The sequence below is a fragment of the Aptenodytes forsteri genome, unplaced genomic scaffold (genome assembly GCF_000699145.1).
Source record: "Aptenodytes forsteri isolate BGI_AS27 unplaced genomic scaffold, ASM69914v1 Scaffold290, whole genome shotgun sequence".
In the NCBI taxonomy this organism is placed as follows: domain Eukaryota; kingdom Metazoa; phylum Chordata; class Aves; order Sphenisciformes; family Spheniscidae; genus Aptenodytes; species Aptenodytes forsteri.
This window is the reverse complement of record NW_008795244.1, coordinates 899,456-917,120: the sequence shown is the minus strand read 5'-3', so window position 1 is coordinate 917,120 and position 17,665 is coordinate 899,456. Positions and strand designations below refer to the sequence as shown.

At 49.3% G+C, this 17,665-nt stretch overlaps 2 protein-coding genes across 2 annotated transcripts in view; one reads left to right on the top strand and one right to left on the bottom strand.

Annotated features, from left to right (window-relative positions):
* GNG12 (G protein subunit gamma 12) overlaps positions 1-12,165 on the top strand; it is a 20,815-nt gene extending 8,650 nt beyond the window's left edge. Inside the window, exons 3-4 of the mRNA XM_009278734.2 lie at positions 8,870-8,986; positions 10,077-12,165. Coding sequence (XP_009277009.1) covers positions 8,891-8,986; positions 10,077-10,202 — 222 coding nt within the window. The 5' untranslated portion in view covers positions 8,870-8,890 and the 3' untranslated portion in view covers positions 10,203-12,165. The remainder of the gene's footprint in view (positions 1-8,869; positions 8,987-10,076) is intronic.
* A 4,431-nt stretch (positions 12,166-16,596) lies between these two features.
* GADD45A (growth arrest and DNA damage inducible alpha) overlaps positions 16,597-17,665 on the bottom strand; it is a 2,287-nt gene continuing 1,218 nt past the window's right edge. Inside the window, exons 2-3 of the mRNA XM_009278754.1 lie at positions 17,561-17,663; positions 16,597-16,849 (exon numbers count right to left, since the gene is read on the bottom strand). Of these exons, the coding sequence (XP_009277029.1) occupies positions 16,736-16,849; positions 17,561-17,663 (217 nt within the window). The 3' untranslated portion in view covers positions 16,597-16,735. The remainder of the gene's footprint in view (positions 16,850-17,560; positions 17,664-17,665) is intronic.

The following is a 17,665-nucleotide window of genomic DNA, read 5'->3' as shown; positions in this document are numbered from 1 at the left end:
GAGTCCCCATCCCTGGAGGTGTTTAAAAGACGTGTAGATGAGGCGCTTAGGGACATGGTTTAGTGGACATGGTGGTGTTGGGTTGACGGTTGGACTCGATGATCTTAGAGGTCTTTTCCAACCTCAATGATTCTATGATTCTATGATTCTATGTGCCTCTGCAAGCCCACAGTACCTGGAGAGGGCAGGCAGCCTTGCTCCCTCCCGTTATTAGTACCTTTCCCATAATCGTTCTTTTCACTTCTGACAACTTTCAAACAGAGCAGGGATAGGGATGAACAGTGAAAAAGGGCAAGAAGTGACAACAAGCGCACACTAGCGTGTGCCGTGGTGTTTCGTGGGCTGGATGTTGGTCCTCTCTGCAGGAAGCTGAGGGGTCCTGGCAGGGTTAATGGCTGCTGCAATGGAAACTGTTCTTCCAGTTGTCCGTCTCACCGCACCTTTCTGCTCCTGCAGTCTCCTTGTATTAAGAAGGGGAAAGTCAAAGCTGCACGATGTGCTTGGGACTGAAAATAAAGATCATCCTGGCTCACTCAAGAAACGCAGTGCTGTGGCAGTGGCCTTGCAGCTGCGGGGACCGAAGGGCAGGGTTGTGGGATGGTGTAGTTGGAGAAAGCAGACAAACCTGCGAGCCCCTTGCTAGCTGACATGAAGCACGGACATGAAAGCTTGCTTGTTTTATTAGACCAGCCAGCACAGCTGGAAAAACATACCCTGTCTGTTTTCAGATGTAGCTGTTCATGTTTTCAGAGCACTTTCTGCAGAAAGGCTGTGCCATGGGCACGATGGCCGGAGAAGGCTGTTGGTAGGGCTGATTATTTTGTCTCTTTTTAGGTTGTGAGTCAGACACAAGTGAGAGTTGCAGCCATGCCGGCAGCTGCTCTGGGGCTAGGGAATGTCTGTCATCGTCAACCTGAGGTCTGGCAAGCCCTTGTTCAGCATTATCACTTGCGGAGGACCGAGGTTGTCACTCACAGTGTGTTCCTACAGCAGCGGGTGCAGGGGACCCCCAGCTCACCTCCTGCCTAGAACAGCATGAAATCACACCAGCCATGTTTTGTCTTAGGTGATGAACTGAAAAACTTGTTGGAACTATGTTTTTGGTCCCTTTAATAGAGAATGAATAGTTGTGACTGTGAGTGCTGGGGGACACGAGATCCCGCTGAGAAAAGTGATGGGGTGAGTTCGGCTCTCGGGGTGTCTTTGCTTTTGGTTGAGGGCTGCCCATTGAGCGTGAAGGCTTGTTTCCCAGAAATTGGAGCAGTGCCCTCCCTGACTGAGTGGTCTTTTCTTTAGAGAGTGACTTAATTCTGCTGGGAGACATCCCTGAATACATCTCTGTCCCAGAAAGTCCTGCCCCAGGCTCTGAGGGCATGAAATCCCAGGTTCTGCAGGGTGTACACCCCCGATATAGATCTGCAGAGTTTTATGCAGTTTGTTGCTGTTGTCTGAAATGAAGTGTACCCTAAAAGAAATCCTGCAGCTCGAGATGGCCATAGCAGCTTAGTTAATAGGGTAGGTTACCAGGAACTCAGAGGGAAAACAGTATTATTGGGTGATGACCTAGTTGTTTGTAAATCTCTCTGTAGAAGAGATTTAGTAATCTTAGGAGGACTATTAAAGTAATGCTGCTTATGTTTGTTTGAAGATGAGGAAACACAGCAATTTAATTTTCAAATGTTATGGTTTGGGTTTGTTTTTTTAAAAACATCTAATTTATTAGTAAAGGTAACCAGCTGGGAAAATAAGCACTGAAACTTTCCTAACGAGGTCATTCATGTAGGATGGGAAGGGACTCCAGAGAAACTCAAACCTCTCCAGTGGCAAAAGGGGTTTTGGGGCTGTGGCTTGGGGGTGGGGAAGGAAAGGCTGAACAAAGTTAGCCTTGCCCCAGCGAAATGAGAGGAGAACGGTTTATCTTTTAATTTTGCAGTAATTGTTTTTTAACCTTATGTCTTAAAAGAAGTACTAAAATTAGAGGGATCAGCAAATGTTGAACTAACTTACTTCTGAGAGATGCATGCATTACTTTATAGAAATAAATTGCTTTGGGTTGTTTTTTTTTCACACCATAGTTTTTCAATATAGTAAGTGAAAACTGCGGGATCTGGAATGGGAGTTTGGGCTCAGTTTGTAGTGGATCCGTGGTTCTTTTGTATCCACATGAAACAGCCCCTTGTTACTCCAGCAATGATTATTTTAAAGCATTCGCAGACAGTTTGCAACACACTAGCAGAGTTCATTATCAAATTCAGCAGCTGCATTTATCAGCTCTAACAGTGCGTGTTGGAGGTTCTTGGTTGGAAGTCTGATTTTTCACGAACGTGTGAGCCTGTCGGGTATGAGGAAGCTTTTGCAGCTGTGTCCATCTTCTGCGGGTCCTTCTGTGCAATACCTGCACTGCAGCGAGGCTGTTGGGTTCGGTGCGCCTGTGCCTGTTCCACAAGTCAATTGGCCACCTCGGCCCCAGGGTCCTGCAGAGGTTCTGGCCAGATCCCTTCTGATGCTGGTGCTGAAGAGGCAGGGAGAGCGGGGTGAACGCAGTGCTCTGATCCCGTGGTTTTATTCTGATCAAAACCGAAACCCCCAAAAGGTAGGGTCTTCTGATTTCTCACTGTATTCTTTGCAGAGTAAATTTCCCAAAGTAGCCAACAGTCTCATATCTATTATCTTTCCTTAAGAGTACTACCTAAACATGAGAAATTCCTTTTAAATTCCTCTTCTACCATTTCAGTTCCACATAGCCAAGACGCTGTTTTGTATTTGCACGTCTCCCACTTGGTGTGTGTGGACTCGTTCTCCATCAGGAGCAGGGTCATTTTCCTCTGCTGCTGATGGTGCAGGAGGACTTCTTACAGGAATTACAATCCTGTTGCAAGAACATCCTCCAGACACAGCATCAGCACCTCTCCTTGGGCCCGGGTAAGGGTCGCTGATCTTCTCAGCGAGCTGTGCCTTGCTTGGGGCACCTAGGCATGGCATTGCCTACCTAGGACCACGGTCTGCAACCCCGCATTGGGTGCCAGGGTGGGAGTCACAGCAGCGAGCAGCCCTGGGAGCTGTGCTGGGAGGGCAGGGGGAGGCACCACCTGCAAGGGTGATCCTGTTACCATTTACAAATGAGTTAAGCCTCATTTACATGTTGAGCAGAAGTCCTGATTGGACTCTGCAGCCTAAGCGACTGCCAGGATTAGGCAAGGAAACCCAGATCCAGCAAAGCCCCCAGTCTGGTAGTTCCCCATTGCAATCAATTGCTTTCAGTGGGAAGGAGTCTCAAAATTTGGGCTTGCATGTATTAATGGCTTTGAGCAGAATGGGGTCCAGGTGCTGTTTTTGTGTGTTGGAAGGGGGCTGTGGCAGCAGAGCAGCTGTCCCCCTGCCCACTTCTCATGGCACGCCAGCAAAGGCAGGAAGCGTTGAACAAAAACTGCAAAAATCTGTGTCCTTTTAAACTTCCTTTCTAGGAACTCTAGCTTAATGATTAGCTTTGCAATAACTAAATTCCTCAAATTATCAGGTCAAATGCCCCAAAAGTCTAGTAACAGAAGACTCCTATTATGTTTCTAAATGCTGTTTTAAATGGGCAGACGGTGCTGTGGAGTGCAGCCTGCTTGCATTATCTGTTGGATCTGAGGCTGCAGCTCTTTGGGCAATCCTGGTGTGCCAAGATGTGCAGGTCTCCTGGCTCCATTTGTCTGGCGACCGCATCGCAAAATCATAGAATCATAGAGTAGTTTGGGTTGGAAGGGACCTTTAAAGGTCATCTAGTCCAAACCCCCTGCTGTGTGCAGGGACATCTTCAACTAGATCAGGTTGCTCAGAGCCCCGTCCAACCTGACCTTGATCATGGGGTTGGTTTACCAGCAGAGCTTACACGTGTCCTGGCTTGGGTGCTGCTGTCAAGAGTCATGGGAGCTCCAACTTGGTCCTTCTTGCTGCGTCTGGTGAGTGGCTGGTAGAGGTCAGGATCTGCGTGCAGGTCTGCTGCAAAGCAGCCCGTGCTCCTGGGGCCAGCAGGACCTGCAGCAGCGCTGGAAGAGATGGGGGCTCCCCCGCAGCCATCATGTCCCCTGCTCTGTGGCACCAAGCCCTGGATGTGGTCCTGACCCTGCCAATTCACATCAGCTAAAACATGGCCCACTCCTCGGGATGTGAGGTAATTCTCCTGATTTTATAAAAATCTGCTTTTGTGTTTGAGGTGAAGCCCACAATGTGTTTCTGCATTGCCCGGCGTAGTGTAAGCCTCCCTGGCTTGTTGAGTTGGCCATCACTGACTTGAACTGGAAAGATCTTGTCTGTGTCATGGCACTGCAGGGCTTATGTCAGAGGTGGTTAATGCACCACGGCCTTTGCCTTGAATTCCAGAGAGTTTTCACTTGTATTTTACAAATAATATGACATGCATTCAATGTACACCTCTCTCACTTACAACGAGAAACATGCTCCAAGTAGCTTGCCCTTTCCCAGCAATAAAGCAAAACATCTGACTATTAAACCTTTACGAACAGATGTACGACTATTTCCAGACAAATGTGTTTATGCTGTGTCAGTCAGCACTCGTTCTCTTGAGTAGTTTGCAGATTGAATCACTAAATGTGCCATCAAAATGCATTTTAATATTTGGGTGCTACCACTATTAGTAATTCAGGACGCATACACTGTGTACTTGCTGTGGGATGTTACAGCTCTGTGATTAGCAATAACTCGACTGTAATATGGTGGATCTGGGTTAGTAACTGAGAGTTTGTGTCGTGATGTTGATACAGAGGGTATTTCAGACACCCATGCATCTCTAACTCTCCTCCTCAGCCAAAGCATGCAAAGACTTCACACCTCCCTAGAGCAAGCACCGCTCCCAAAAATCTGTACCCGCAGCTGTGCCAGTAAGTAGCCGGCAGTGCTGGGAGATGGCAGCCCCACTCCAGCAAAACCAGCACCTGTTCCTGGGAGCAGGGTCCATGGCCTCACTCACACCTGGTGCTCCCAGTGCTGCCTGGCCCTGCATGGTCACAGCTGTGTCTCAGCTGCCCTGCGTTGACTCACGGTTTGGCTTTGTCACCTCCTGCCTCATTGTGTGTGGATTAAATGAGGGCTGAAAGAGGCTTGCAGGGCTGGAGGATGAGCTGCTTTCGTGCAGACAGTCCTGGCTCATTTCCTTCATGCCACTCTGAATGCAGCACCATGGAGCAGCAGGGTGCTAGGTGCCAAGGGAGGATGAGTGCCTGCGTCTTCGGTTAAGACAGTGCCATAGAGGGAACGCTGCTTTGCAGAGGAAAAATCCTGCTGGCTTTTTAAAATTTTGCATTAATTACCTTCAGTGGGTGGTAAGCCGTGAATCATGTGCAACTCGGTCCGTAGGTGACCTCTCTGGAACACAGCGGGAACTTTGGAGAAATTTTGGGGCGATGAGGGTCTTGTGGGGAACTGGGGCAGTGGATGACTGCCACAGACTGAGGCTCGTGTTACTGACCCAGCTATTGCGGAGGTGAAGCAACCACGGTTTACAGGCTGTCCTCCTGCACAGCTGGGATGAGTCAGTGGCCAGTGTGTGCTGCCAGCCTGGCTTCCCTGGCCTCTGTGCTCTGCTCAAATTTCCTTAACTTTGCTGCAGCTTTACTTGTGGTAGCTGCATACAGAAACCCTGGGTGGAAATATTTAGAGGAGTGGAAGGTAGATGCTTCAGACGCAGCCTGTCCCCAAAATGGCCTGTGCCTCGCCTGCTGGAGGGCACTTGCTCGGAGCTGTGATCTCTGAACTGGCACACGTTTAAAGGTTCTAAAATTACAAAAGACCTTCTGTGATTTGCCCTGAAATCAGTCATTTGGAGTATATGCAGCATTTAAACTAGTTCTGGGTTTTCATGCTTGTCTCCTGCTCCTGGATGCAAAGAGTTACTGGGAAAGCAGGCCAGTGAGCTAAATAGGGGGCTGTTATATGGCCACTCAGATTCGTGCAGATTGGAGAGATTCATGAGTAAGTTCTTAATATTTGTTTGAGGAAATAAGTTTTTAGTGATACCTAATATCAATTATGAATGTCCCTCCTACCTGCACGTGAGCAGGAGGCGTTGACCTGTCACTTGGCACTTACTCTGCCCAAAGCCATTGCAAGGAAGGTCCCCCCGTGTCCCACTGCTGGCTGTTCCCCAGCTATGGCAGCATCCCCATGCTGCTTTCGTTGCAGCTCGCCGCTGAGCGCTGCTGGTGTTCGCTCTGCTCTGCAGTGCCGCTCACTGTGTGCAGCCTGATCCTGCTCTTGCTGGGCTTCGCCATTAGCGGTGCGGATGTAGCTGGGAAAAACAGCAGGTTGCTTCATTTGCGATTCACTGCTGGGATGTTAGAAGAGCAGCAGAAGTCAGCCGTGAGCTGTAAAGCATGAAATACCAGTTAGCGCGCTACTTGCGGTACTTCTCACCAGTAGATCACAGGGCTGCAGAGGGAGGAAGCTGAGCGCACTTGGTGCCACAGGAGTGCGGGTCGGTGGATCGCTCCTAACAGAAAACGCTGAGGATGCCGTGCAGGGGGTGCTTGCTGCTGGCTGTGCACAGTTCCCAGCCAGCACAAAGCGTCCATGGGTGCCTGCACTGCTGTCGGAGGAGAGCTGGGGGTGTGTGGCAGTGGTTTGTGGGCATCCCACATCTACTGTGGGTGTGCTCCACCGGTGAGGGCTGTATTGGCCTGACAGGCACTGGGGGTGAACTTCAAACCTAGGGCTGGTTTCTGCAGAGGGAGAGAAAAATTTTGAAAGTCTGGGCCCTGCTGAGCAAGCCTAGAAATGACGGCATGTGCCAAAATGGAGACTTGGTGCAAAATGATGCAGTTCCCAGCTAGCTGGGCAGGCATGAGCACTGGCTGGAAAAACAGCCCTGCTACCCAGGCTGAGGCCTGAGAAACCTGAAACCTACAAGGAAACGCTGTATGCAGCGCTTGGAAAGGTCACATGTAGCTACATTGGACTCAAGTCCCTGTAATGCAATAAATGATTTAAGCACAGCACCATGCAGCCAATTATTGTCGTGGCTCTGTGGAAAATGAATGGCAGGGTTTGTGCACAGTCCTGCTAGAGATTGCATGCAAGGATTGGCACAGAAAGGACAGTTTCACAGGCTAGGGCTGTCCTAAACCAGCTGCTCTTTGAACTCTTGGGTACATGAATAATTTAGCAATAAGCTCTTTACTGCTGCAATGCCTGTAGGGATATTCTTTTGAACACAATGCTGCATGGTCCTCAGCCCTTCCCTGCTCCTGCTGCTCCGCTTCTAGCAGCAGCGGTTGGATGGCTACACAGCATGAGAAATGTCTGGGGATGACAGGGGCGCGCAGCAGGAAGGGTGCTGCAGGGAGATGGGGCAAGGTGGCCTTCAGTGTGGCACGTGCAAAGGGACAGCTTGTGGTGGTCCAATAAGCCAGGGCAGGCTCAAGCATGCCGTATGAGTTACGTACAGCTGAAGAAGCTGAGGTTTTCTGGGACCATCAGGAGATTAAGATCTCTAAATCCCGAGTGGTGTAAATGCCAGCGGACCGCTGACTTACAGTGTGCAACTAAGCATACTTTTGTGGACGTGATGAAGAAACCTCATTCGGGTCTTTGTTGCAGAGCGCCTGCAGTAAAGCTGCTCAAGGACAGCAGTGCCAGCACCAGTAAAACTGACCCTTAACTGTTTACTGGTGCTGCCTGTCCTCTTGGACCTGGTCTTGAGTCAGAGCTGGCAGGCGGGCTGTCTTCCTTGTCTGGATATGGTCGCACACGTACGATCCTGGTTCACTCCTTGCTCTTTGGTTGGGTTGGGAGCATGTCTTCTTCCTTGGTCCAACTCACAGGGAAGCATGTGGCATCCTGTCACGGTCTGGGCTCTCCTGTAAGCTGGTGGCACGTGCTGCCTTTGTGCCGCTTGTGGGCATCCCGGGGGTAGCTGCAAGTGAGGGGTCAAGCTGCAAAAGCTGTGCTTGAATTGCTGCCGGACCGGCTAGCTGAGCCTGGTGGAGAGCGTCCTCCCTTCTCGCTGGACACCATCCAAACGCTGGCACCGTTTGGTCAGGATTGATGCTTTGCATTGTTACCTGGAGAAGGAAAGTCACGGAGCCACTCGTTTTTTTTCCGCCACTCCCCCATATATGGGCACATGGGAGCAGACAGCAGCCGGGAATGCGTCTCTGAACTTTGCCTTCTTGTTTTCCTTTTCCTCTGGTGTGTCATAAAGCTGCTGCTGGGCTGCTGCAGACCTGAAACACAGCCTGGCCAGAGAAGGGCAAAGGAGGCAGAGAGGCCGGGCTGGCATGGCCGAGGTGGCTGTGCCTCTGCCCGTCCTCCCCGCTGCAGCAGTCTCGGCGAAGGGGCGGTAACCGGCCATGAAATCCTCTTCCGTCTGTGAGAGGGAGAGGAGGGGATGCTCCTTGGTCCCAGTGCTCGGGCAGGCGGGCGGCAGCTCTCCTCCCTCCCAGCATGACCTGGGGTGACTGTCCCTTCCCACACAGCAGGATCTGTCCGACCGGAGGGCAGTGGCTGGTGCAGAGATTGACCACATTGCATCCAGCCCCTGTGCAAATGGCAGGCGTAGGGGTGGGCGCATGGTGTGGTGCTGGCCGCCCTCCGGCTTGGGAGAAGCACAAGTCAATAAACCCATATCGCCTATTGACACAGGGAAGAGTGAAGCAATAGGATGCACAAAAGCTCAATGCATTTTTTCTGGAGGGTGTTTTGGTTGCAGAGCACCATTTGCTGAGCTGCTTCTCAGCTGACCAGTCCTGTTGTGTGAAATAATAAATTAAAAAATGCACTTTTTGCAGTGTGTCACGGTTGCCTCTGTGTAAAAGCAGTTTAATGTGCTGTGCCACCTTCTGGAAAAATAACCCGCTGTCTTTCAAAACAGAGCTTCACCGCTTCACTGAAAATGTCTGGCAAAACGGCTAGCACAACCAACAACATAGCCCAGGCCCGAAGGACTGTCCAACAGTTAAGAACAGAAGCCTCAATAGAAAGAATAAAGGTGAGACCACATCCTTCCTCACTCCTCTTTTTTTCCCCCGTTTTTTTTCCCCCTTCCAGCTATAGGGTGATAAGATAAGGGAGTGTGTATATGGATGCGTGTGCCCACAGTTCATTTTTTTTTTTTCCCCCATCTCAGAACATGATGTTTACGTTTCAGCCCAACAAATCTGAATAAATCTAATTCTTGTGGCCACTTACTAGCAGTATCCTCAGGTAGCTCGGTGCTTTATGGACTTGTAGGAGAACCAAAGCAAAATACGAAGTGCAAATCAAATGTCTGAAACAGAAGGCAGGTATGAGTTTTCAGTTTCATGCATATTGTGTTAATTGTGTGATTTTGTTCCATCCTTCTGCTGGCTGAATGCTACGTCTGCAAGGAAGTTGAATGTGTAGGGACATTATAAAAAAAAAAAAAAAAAAAAAAAAAAAGGAGGTAGCAGAAACTGGATTCCTTTAACTTAAGGCAGAAAAGAAACCAAACTTTTTTCCAGCTAGCAGGGATAGGATATTGGCTACACTAGTAATATCGCCTTATTGGATTTTGTCAGGCTGCTTGAATTGCTGCCCAGCCCCTTTTGAAGGCCAGCAGAACAAACGTCCAGATTCACAGAGCAGCAGTGCCCTTCCTCAGGTGACGGGGGTCAGGAGCAGGGCCGTGCAAGGAGGGACCCTGCACAGCGTTCCCAAAACTAGTCATCTGAGGACGCTTCTGTTTACTGTCCCCAACTTTATAGATGAGAAGTTCCTTGTTACAAACCTACTGTACTATTTTGAACCTTCTCCTGTGTATTTTTAGTCTTCTGTAGAAGCCGTGTAGGAGCCGAGCGGTACTTTTGCCTGGTGTCACAAACTAACCCCAAAGAGCACCGGGGTCCATCCTTTTCTCCTCCCTGCAGATAAAGCTGGAGCAAGCTAGTGGCAGCGTGTCTTTGCAGGAGACCAAGCCCCAGAGAGTGTGTTGATCTCCGAGCACCTCTCCCATCCTGTGCAGGGACTTTGTACCCGTCAGCAGCTCTCAGCACATTTGATCGTGTTACCAGTTATGGGGAAATACCATTTTATGGGTTTTTTTTCCCTGTGTTCTGCAGGTGTCAAAAGCATCAGCAGACCTAATGCTCTACTGTGAAGAACACGCCAAGAAAGATCCGTTGCTAATGGGCATACCCGCTTCTGAGAACCCTTTCAAGGACAAGAAGACCTGCATTTTGTTATAGGAGAGCAGCAGCTCCTCCACAGCCCTCCTGGGCAAAGCCAGCCACCGGCAGGCGTATAGGCAAATAACTCTGTAAGGTACTAGCTATTAACTGTGTAAGAGCGGCCGTTCTTTTACCAAGCATATAAACGATTTCTTAAGCTTTCTAAAGCATTTCTTCTGTTCCCTATCTTTATTAGGAAGCGAGGTTTCAAACTGAATTAACTTCTTTCTTGTCCAAGGGAATGGGGTCTTGGGCGTCGAGCCTGCGGGCGCTGCGCCGGCGTCCCTGCGGTGGGACAGGCATGGCGAGCTGGGGGTCTTGTCCTCTGCAGGAGCGGGTCCTGGTCTCACTTTTCACGTCACACAGACAAGACCAAAGTTGCCTGAGCTTCGCTGACAGAGCAGAGGCAAAGGTGTAGAAACCTGATTGAACATCATGGGGTTTACATTTTTTTAAAATTATGTATGCGGGGGCGGGGGGGGCTGTATCTGTGTTGGTAGCATGTGTTTATGCACACATTTAGAAGTGCATTATCTAGCAAAAGCTACCTTGAAAAATGATTGTAGCAACTGCTGATGAACTCCAGGGAGCCATGCCTGCATCCTTCCTTATGTTGGCTTCTCTTGGCAGAGGTTTTTTAAGTGTAAAACCTGAAGTGTCAAGAATCAGAGCGCTGCGGATTTATTTTCCTGCTTTTTAGGAGGAGTTGAAAAAGCAGAATTTTCAGTATTGATTCTGCTTCTCTGAATTATCTTCTCTAATTAAAAATGTGTGTTAGTATAAAAAAAAAAAACCAGCCCTGTCAAAAGAATCAAAGGCTGCAAGCTAGTACTGCCCTGGCTTTGTGCTGAGCTGGAGGCATGGTTCTGTCACTCGAAGTCCCAGTTATATTTTGTGCAGGAAGTCAGAATTTGACTCTTTTAAATTCATTTTTAAAGGGGAAAAATGCCAAATTATATCCAGATTGTGGTTATGCAGATATAATTGGAGGGCCTTTCCATCAAGTAAGTGATTTTATATATACACATAATAAAAAAGTCTTTCTCTGTGTGCCTGTGTGTGTGTGTATATATATATATAAAACCTTTAATAGTATATTTATACAAACATTGCATATTAACAGAAAACTTTGAAGGGATTGAAAATAATACTGACTTCAGCTGGCTACAAATGTCTTTCTCTGTAGCCAGTGGTTCAGAGGTTGAAGTTGCGATCTGCCATAACTGTGCATTTCTGTAATGGTATTTACAGAATTTATTAACCACTTGTAATTTACTGTCTTACGTTGCATATTTGTCATTTCTATATTAAATTATATACACACTATTGATATATATTGAGAAATTATATATTTGTTTAACAAGCCTCTTTAACAAAGAATTCAAAAATTGACATACAAGACTGACAGAAAATTGTACTGCTTATTCTGTGCTTACATGCAAATTATTTTTATAATTAGAGTATTTTTCTAGTGACAATTTAAAAAACAATAATGTAGATCCACACTAATTTTTTTATTGTGTTTGTGTCTATCATTTTATAACACATCTTGTTAAAAATAGTAATTAACTTAGTTTGGGTATGCAAGACTGTCGAGAGAACTCCAGCTGTGCTCAGAAGTGTGCAAGCAGGTACGTGGGGCGCGGGGTGGGTAAATAACCTCATGCTGTTGCCTGAATATTGTTCTCCCATCAATCTGTTGTCCCCATAGTAATCTGCATTTTTATTTTGTTAGAGCTCCCTGCCCCCAAAGAAAAGATCACCTGTGAAGCTGCAGAGATGCTGTTCATATCTGGCTTTTCTCTGTTGTCTGCCCTTAAATAAAGCCTGCAGCAGGGACTCTTGGTGATCCAGCTGTGGGGTCCGGCCAGTACTCTGCCCTGAGCTGGAGCGTGGCCACCTCCTTGTCATTCCCACCCATCACGCCATGTCCATAGTGGAGCTTAACTCTGTACTTTCTAATAAAGAGCTTCTGGCACATTCCTTGGGCTCGCTCTGTCACTTCTCTCCTACGAACCCGCCGGCACTTGACAAGCCGATGTCGAGTGTGCCCCGGCTCTGGCTGTGGCTCTGTCCAGCCCCATGGCCGAGTTTTTCAACTTCTTCCATGCAATTCTGACATTCTTGCAGTGCTGGGGCAAGATCTATGGCAGCATCTATTTCACGCTTGCTTACACATCCAGAGAACAAAAGGATTGATTGTAGGTGGCTGTGATCACATCAGTGATCAGATGTAGGATTAAAAACACCATGCCAGGTTTTTTTCAGGTGCTTTCTCAGTTTTAGGTGGAAGACTTGAGATCATCAGCTAACCCAGCAGCACGCAACTGCCTGCTTCTGACAGCATTTAATGTATAGTTTTTCAGTAAACTCTTTATTTTTTTAAATGCAATATATATAAATATATGCAAAAGCTCGAGCAGTTACGTTTGCACTTTGCTATTTTGCTGTAAAATACTCCCATGAAAGAACAGGAATTGTAAAATTCGGGGGAAATACAGGTTCTGCTGTAGTAGAATGAAAAAGGAGAAGTGAGACCATCTGCATCCGTAGCTGCTGGGGGAAACCCATGGAGGTGGCATGGTGAGGTGGCAGGGAGATGCAGTGTGGCAGCACAGCTGCGTTGCCCCGCTGTGCTGCCGCTCTCTTTTATAGCAAGTGAACCCAATACCACTCCAGAATGGGTATTATTCTCTTTTCCCCCATAAATTAAGCAGCCAGCTTGTTATTTGTGGTTTTTCTCTGTATTTTCCAATTTGACTCTTTAATGCTGTGTTGCATTAAAGGGAGAAGGGCTGGCTGGTGGCTTGGAGACCTGGCTTTTGCTAAAATAGCCTCTTGCTAAAATATTTCTGCTTTTTCTATGCTCCCAGCTTATCATCATTCATTGTCCTTGGTCTCCTGGAGCTGGTGAGCTGCAAAGGTTGGGCTCGCTGGTGCATTGCTGGGTGTTTCTGCCATGGGAAGGGTGGTGGTGGGGTTGGGATGGGGATGACCTGGTGCAGGTGTGAGCAGTACCCCCTGCTCCTGACCCCTCATAATCTGCTAAGTGTCCCCAAAAGAACCTGGCTGTCCCTGTAGCATTGGGTGACGGCAGGATGGGTCTTCTGCAACCCCCAGGTGGGATGGCCAGGGTGCGCCTACCGAGACCCTCAAGCGTGCTTGCAGGTCATGTTTAAATCTTGTCTCAGGTAGGACCTGTTCATATCAAACCAATGGGGCTAAAAGGGGGAAAAAGAGATCCCATAAGATCTGCTCACAGTTCTTCTGGGCTGGGCATTGGGGGGCTGTTATTTGGGTGAGCATGGCCGCAGGGGTGAGAGCTGCAGGACACCTTGGCCCTGGAGCAGTGACAGAAGCTGGGTGTTCTTTATTTAAAAAAAAAAAAAAAGTTTAGATTTATTAAAGACCCTTAGGTAAAGCCTTGGTTCTGTTTGGGGGGAGGTTATTTTTTTTTCTTTTTTTATTACTTTCCACATCCTTTGTCCCCAGGCAATCCCGACCTATCCCTCATCTGGCTTAGCTCAACGTGCCAGGTGCAGGGCCATCATCCTCATCCCCAGAGTGCAGGTTTCCCTCCCCAGGGCCATCCCCTGGGGGCTGCAGTCCTCTGTGCAAGGCGCAGACATTGCCCAGGGAGCCGGCAGGCCGGCCAGGCAGCTCCTCACACTGTGCTTTGCCAAAAACGATAAGATTTTGCTTGAACTTGTCGCTCTTGTCTTGATAGTTTTTGTTTTTGAGGCTGCAGTGCAATTAAGCCCCAAACCAGCACCCATTTTAACCGAGGGGTGCAGTCATCAGAGGGTAGAGCAGGATCTCAAGTCCAGCTCTCCAGGCCCCACTCTGCGGTCCAAAGATGTCCCATCGCCGCATGCAGCTGCTGCTTACTCCTCCTTTTGGCTGGTTATGAGAATTAACGTCCTTCCCAGTACGTGTTGTATGCTCTTCCCACCTCTCCTGGCGCCCTTCCCACCATTCCGGCAGCCGGTGCTTCCCCAGCGGGTGGGCACTGCTGGGCTCCGGTCTGGCTTTGCCTTTTCTGGCTGCGGCTGCTCGGGGGATTGGGGCCCCTCTTGCCTGCATGTTTTTGGGAGGGCTTGACATGCATCCAGATGGGACACCCCCCCCCTTGGAGCTGGCTGGTTTGGGGGGCAAAAAAAAGAGTGTTTGGGTACACGGGTGTGTGCTGAGCCATGTGCCCCCGGGGCCACGCGTGGGTCCTGGCCAGGCGGTTTGTAGCGTGGAGCCAAGGGCTGGGGGAGACATGAGGAGAAACCAGGGGTTCAGGGGGGTTCTGCTCAAGGTTGAGCTCAATGAAATTGCAAATGTTTGCAATTAACTTTAATTCCAAAAATGTGATTGATCCACCCATCCTCTGTTACACACTTAGGGAAGAGCAACAGAGCGTCTGGTGTACAACAACAAAGGAGTGTAAAAGATCCCCAGAGCTGGATTTGTATGTGTTTATGGTTAGATGTGGTTAAACTTTTTCTTCAATATCTTACATTTGTGCTGCTAAAGTAACATGCAACAGAAAGAGGATTTTTTTAAATACGTGTGAATGGAGGCAACAGCCAGTGGCTCAACTCTTGGGAGTGTATTTGCTTTTGAAATGCTGATGCTGAATACGTGCCATAGTAATGAAGCTAAAAATACTATGTTCAGAAAACTCCCATTTTGTGCAGCTACCATGTCTGAGCCTGACCTAACCTCCTTGTTGGTGGCTGCTGCTGGGGCTCAATGTGTTTTTTCCTCAGGCATGTGCTGTGGTGGGCAGGAGCCCCTGCGTGCTGCCATGGGCTGATGGCGGTGCTGCTCCTGTGCAATCCCACTCCTGCAGCCGTCCCATGTCCCTCGGGGCTGAGGACAGTGCCTTCCTGCTCCTGAGCTACGTGCTGGACACAGCGTGAGGCTGCTGCAGGGCAGGTGATGTGGCCCTGCAGCACCGTGCGGGACAGGGATGGGCGGCCTCGTGCCGGAGCGTGCCATCCTGAGCATCTGGGGAGCGGGAGAACTGGTCCAGCCTCGCCACCCGGCTGGGCTGGCACTCGATCCTGCTGGGGCTGGGGACAGAGTGACCCCCTGCTGCCACTGCTGGGGTGGACACAAGGGCTGTGGGATCCAGCAAGCTGGGCGGCATCTGAGCCGGGTGCCAGGAGGCAGTGCACTGGGGTGTGGCACACACGTGCAATTAGGGAAGCCCTGATGTAGGTCACCAGCGTCCCTGCGGCCTCCCCCAGGCAGCACGGCGGAGGGAGTGTGGGCGGCACAGGGCTTTTGCCAGCAGCAAGCAGTGTGGGTGTGAGGGAGACTGTTTTCCTGCTCTCTTGGGGCCTGGAGATTTCTGCCAACGGAGTATGGCGCTTCATGTGCCAGTGTAGATACGTAATTAAAAGAGGAGCCTAGCACAGAAACCACCTAACCCTGGGGGGCACAGGGAACAAATCCAGGAGGGTTTGCAGCAGTCTGTGGTGCAATGCTTGGACAGACACCTTCCTGGAAAAGGAAACATCAGGTCAAGTTTTCCTCCTACAAGGAATCAGGTTTCCCCACTTTCCAAGAAGACCCAGGCTCTGCAGAAGTGTTGGAGCCTCTAAAATAATGCTTTTTTTTTTAAACTCTGCTTTTAAGTGGTAGCATTCAAGAAAAATAAGTAACATTCCCAACATTTCCTGCGGCACATCAGCTGCTTTTTCATTTAATGGCATGGGAGGAGCTAGGAATAAACCCACAGCGGACCAGCACAACAGGACCTTGCCCATGGCCAGGACAAGGAAGCAGCTGCCAAATGAGCCCTTTTGACTGTACATTAATGAATAGGGTAAGACAATAAAACCCAGGACCGAGGGTTTGAGTTTAAACTTTTATTTCAAAAAAAAAAAAAACAACAAAAACAAACCTAAAACCAAAAACCCAAAAAACAAAACACTATCCAATTTCAAACGATTATATTAATGTAGCTGCTTTTAACAGCCAACTGTTAAAAGATGTGTGGTTGCAGACCAACTGCTTAAGGGTATTCTGGTTCTCAAACCTCCAAATATAAATAATTTTTTCATCAATATCATAAAATAACTTATTATATATCTTAGCATAAAAACTTGAGAATTAACATCCCAAAAATACAATAAAATTGTTTGTAAAATGTTTCGATTAACCTTTTTGCTCTTTAAGGTATTTAAACCAGAAACTGTAAGTTGCACTTTAAAAGACCATGAAGGGTGTTGGGTGTTTTTTGTAAGTCGGCAGTGCAGCACCCCTGCCTGTCAGGCAGGGCTCATTCCTCCGGCAACGCAGGTGCTGGTCTTCCCTTCGCTTCCACGCATCCCCATCGCTTCGGAGTCACTTTTCTTCAGTCCCACACAAGATGTAGTTCAACTTCAGCCTACCCCCCTTGACATCAGTTTTATCTTTTTTTGTTGGTTTTTTTTTTTTACTCCCCCCTCCCCTGTAATCCTTGTGCCAGGGCAGGGAGTTATTTCCTGAGCAACTGCTAAAGTATTGCAAAACTTCAGTGCAATTCGGTTCAGTTCGTTTTCATCCCGGCGCGGTCACCGCTCGGGGAGGTTAATCACTGGCACCCACTGATCCATGTAGCGACTCTCCCGGCAGAAGCACATCAGCTGACTCAGCGCTGGATCCTTCCACTGCGAGGAATGGGGGTTCTGGAAAGAGAGGGGGGGGGCAGGGGGAGTGTTTTAATTGAGAAGCAAAAACCACCCCAACAGAAAGAGAAGGGGGTGGGGGGGAAGCACAGCAGAAAACCCAGGAGCATGAATCATCTTAAATTACCACTAAGGCAAACAAACCAACCAACCCCAGAACCATGTGAGAAGTTTTGCAGCCTTGGACTCCAGGGCAGAGTAGAAAAAATAAAAAAAAATAAAACAAACCTAAAAAAAGTTTCCTTTGGGCCCTCACAGGTCCCGTGGGGCCCTCTCCGTGCCAGCCCACTTGCCGGATGCGGGTCCGAGCCCCGAGCAAGGGCCGCAGCCGTGCCCCAGGCGCGGTCAGTTCCGGTTTTACCAAATGACATTTTGAAATTGCGCTCGATTCCAGGCTTTGCAGGATAAAAGACGTGCTCTGCATAGTCATCATTGCTTACTGGAAAGACGAGTTATGCCTTATGGCCAGACTGCCACAGTGCGCCGGCTGCCTGTGTCGGGAGGAGCTGCCTGCGCTGCCCAGCACGGGGCTGTCCCCCCGCAGCACCCCGCGTCCCTCGGGAGATGGGGGGGCGGCAGGAACCGGTGGCTAAAGGACTACGAGTGTGTCCTCATCCACTTGCAGCGCTTGCACGACGCAAGACGCACGAAAAGCCAGCACAATGCTCCGAGACCCGGGGCGCTGGCGGTGCTCGGCCCCCCCCGGCTCACCGTGACGAGGACGCAGTGGAGGTCGGCGGGCGGCCCGGGGCCGGCGGCGGGCAGCAGGAGCTGGGCCAGCCGCGCCGGGGTGCTGACGCGCAGGATGTTGGTGTC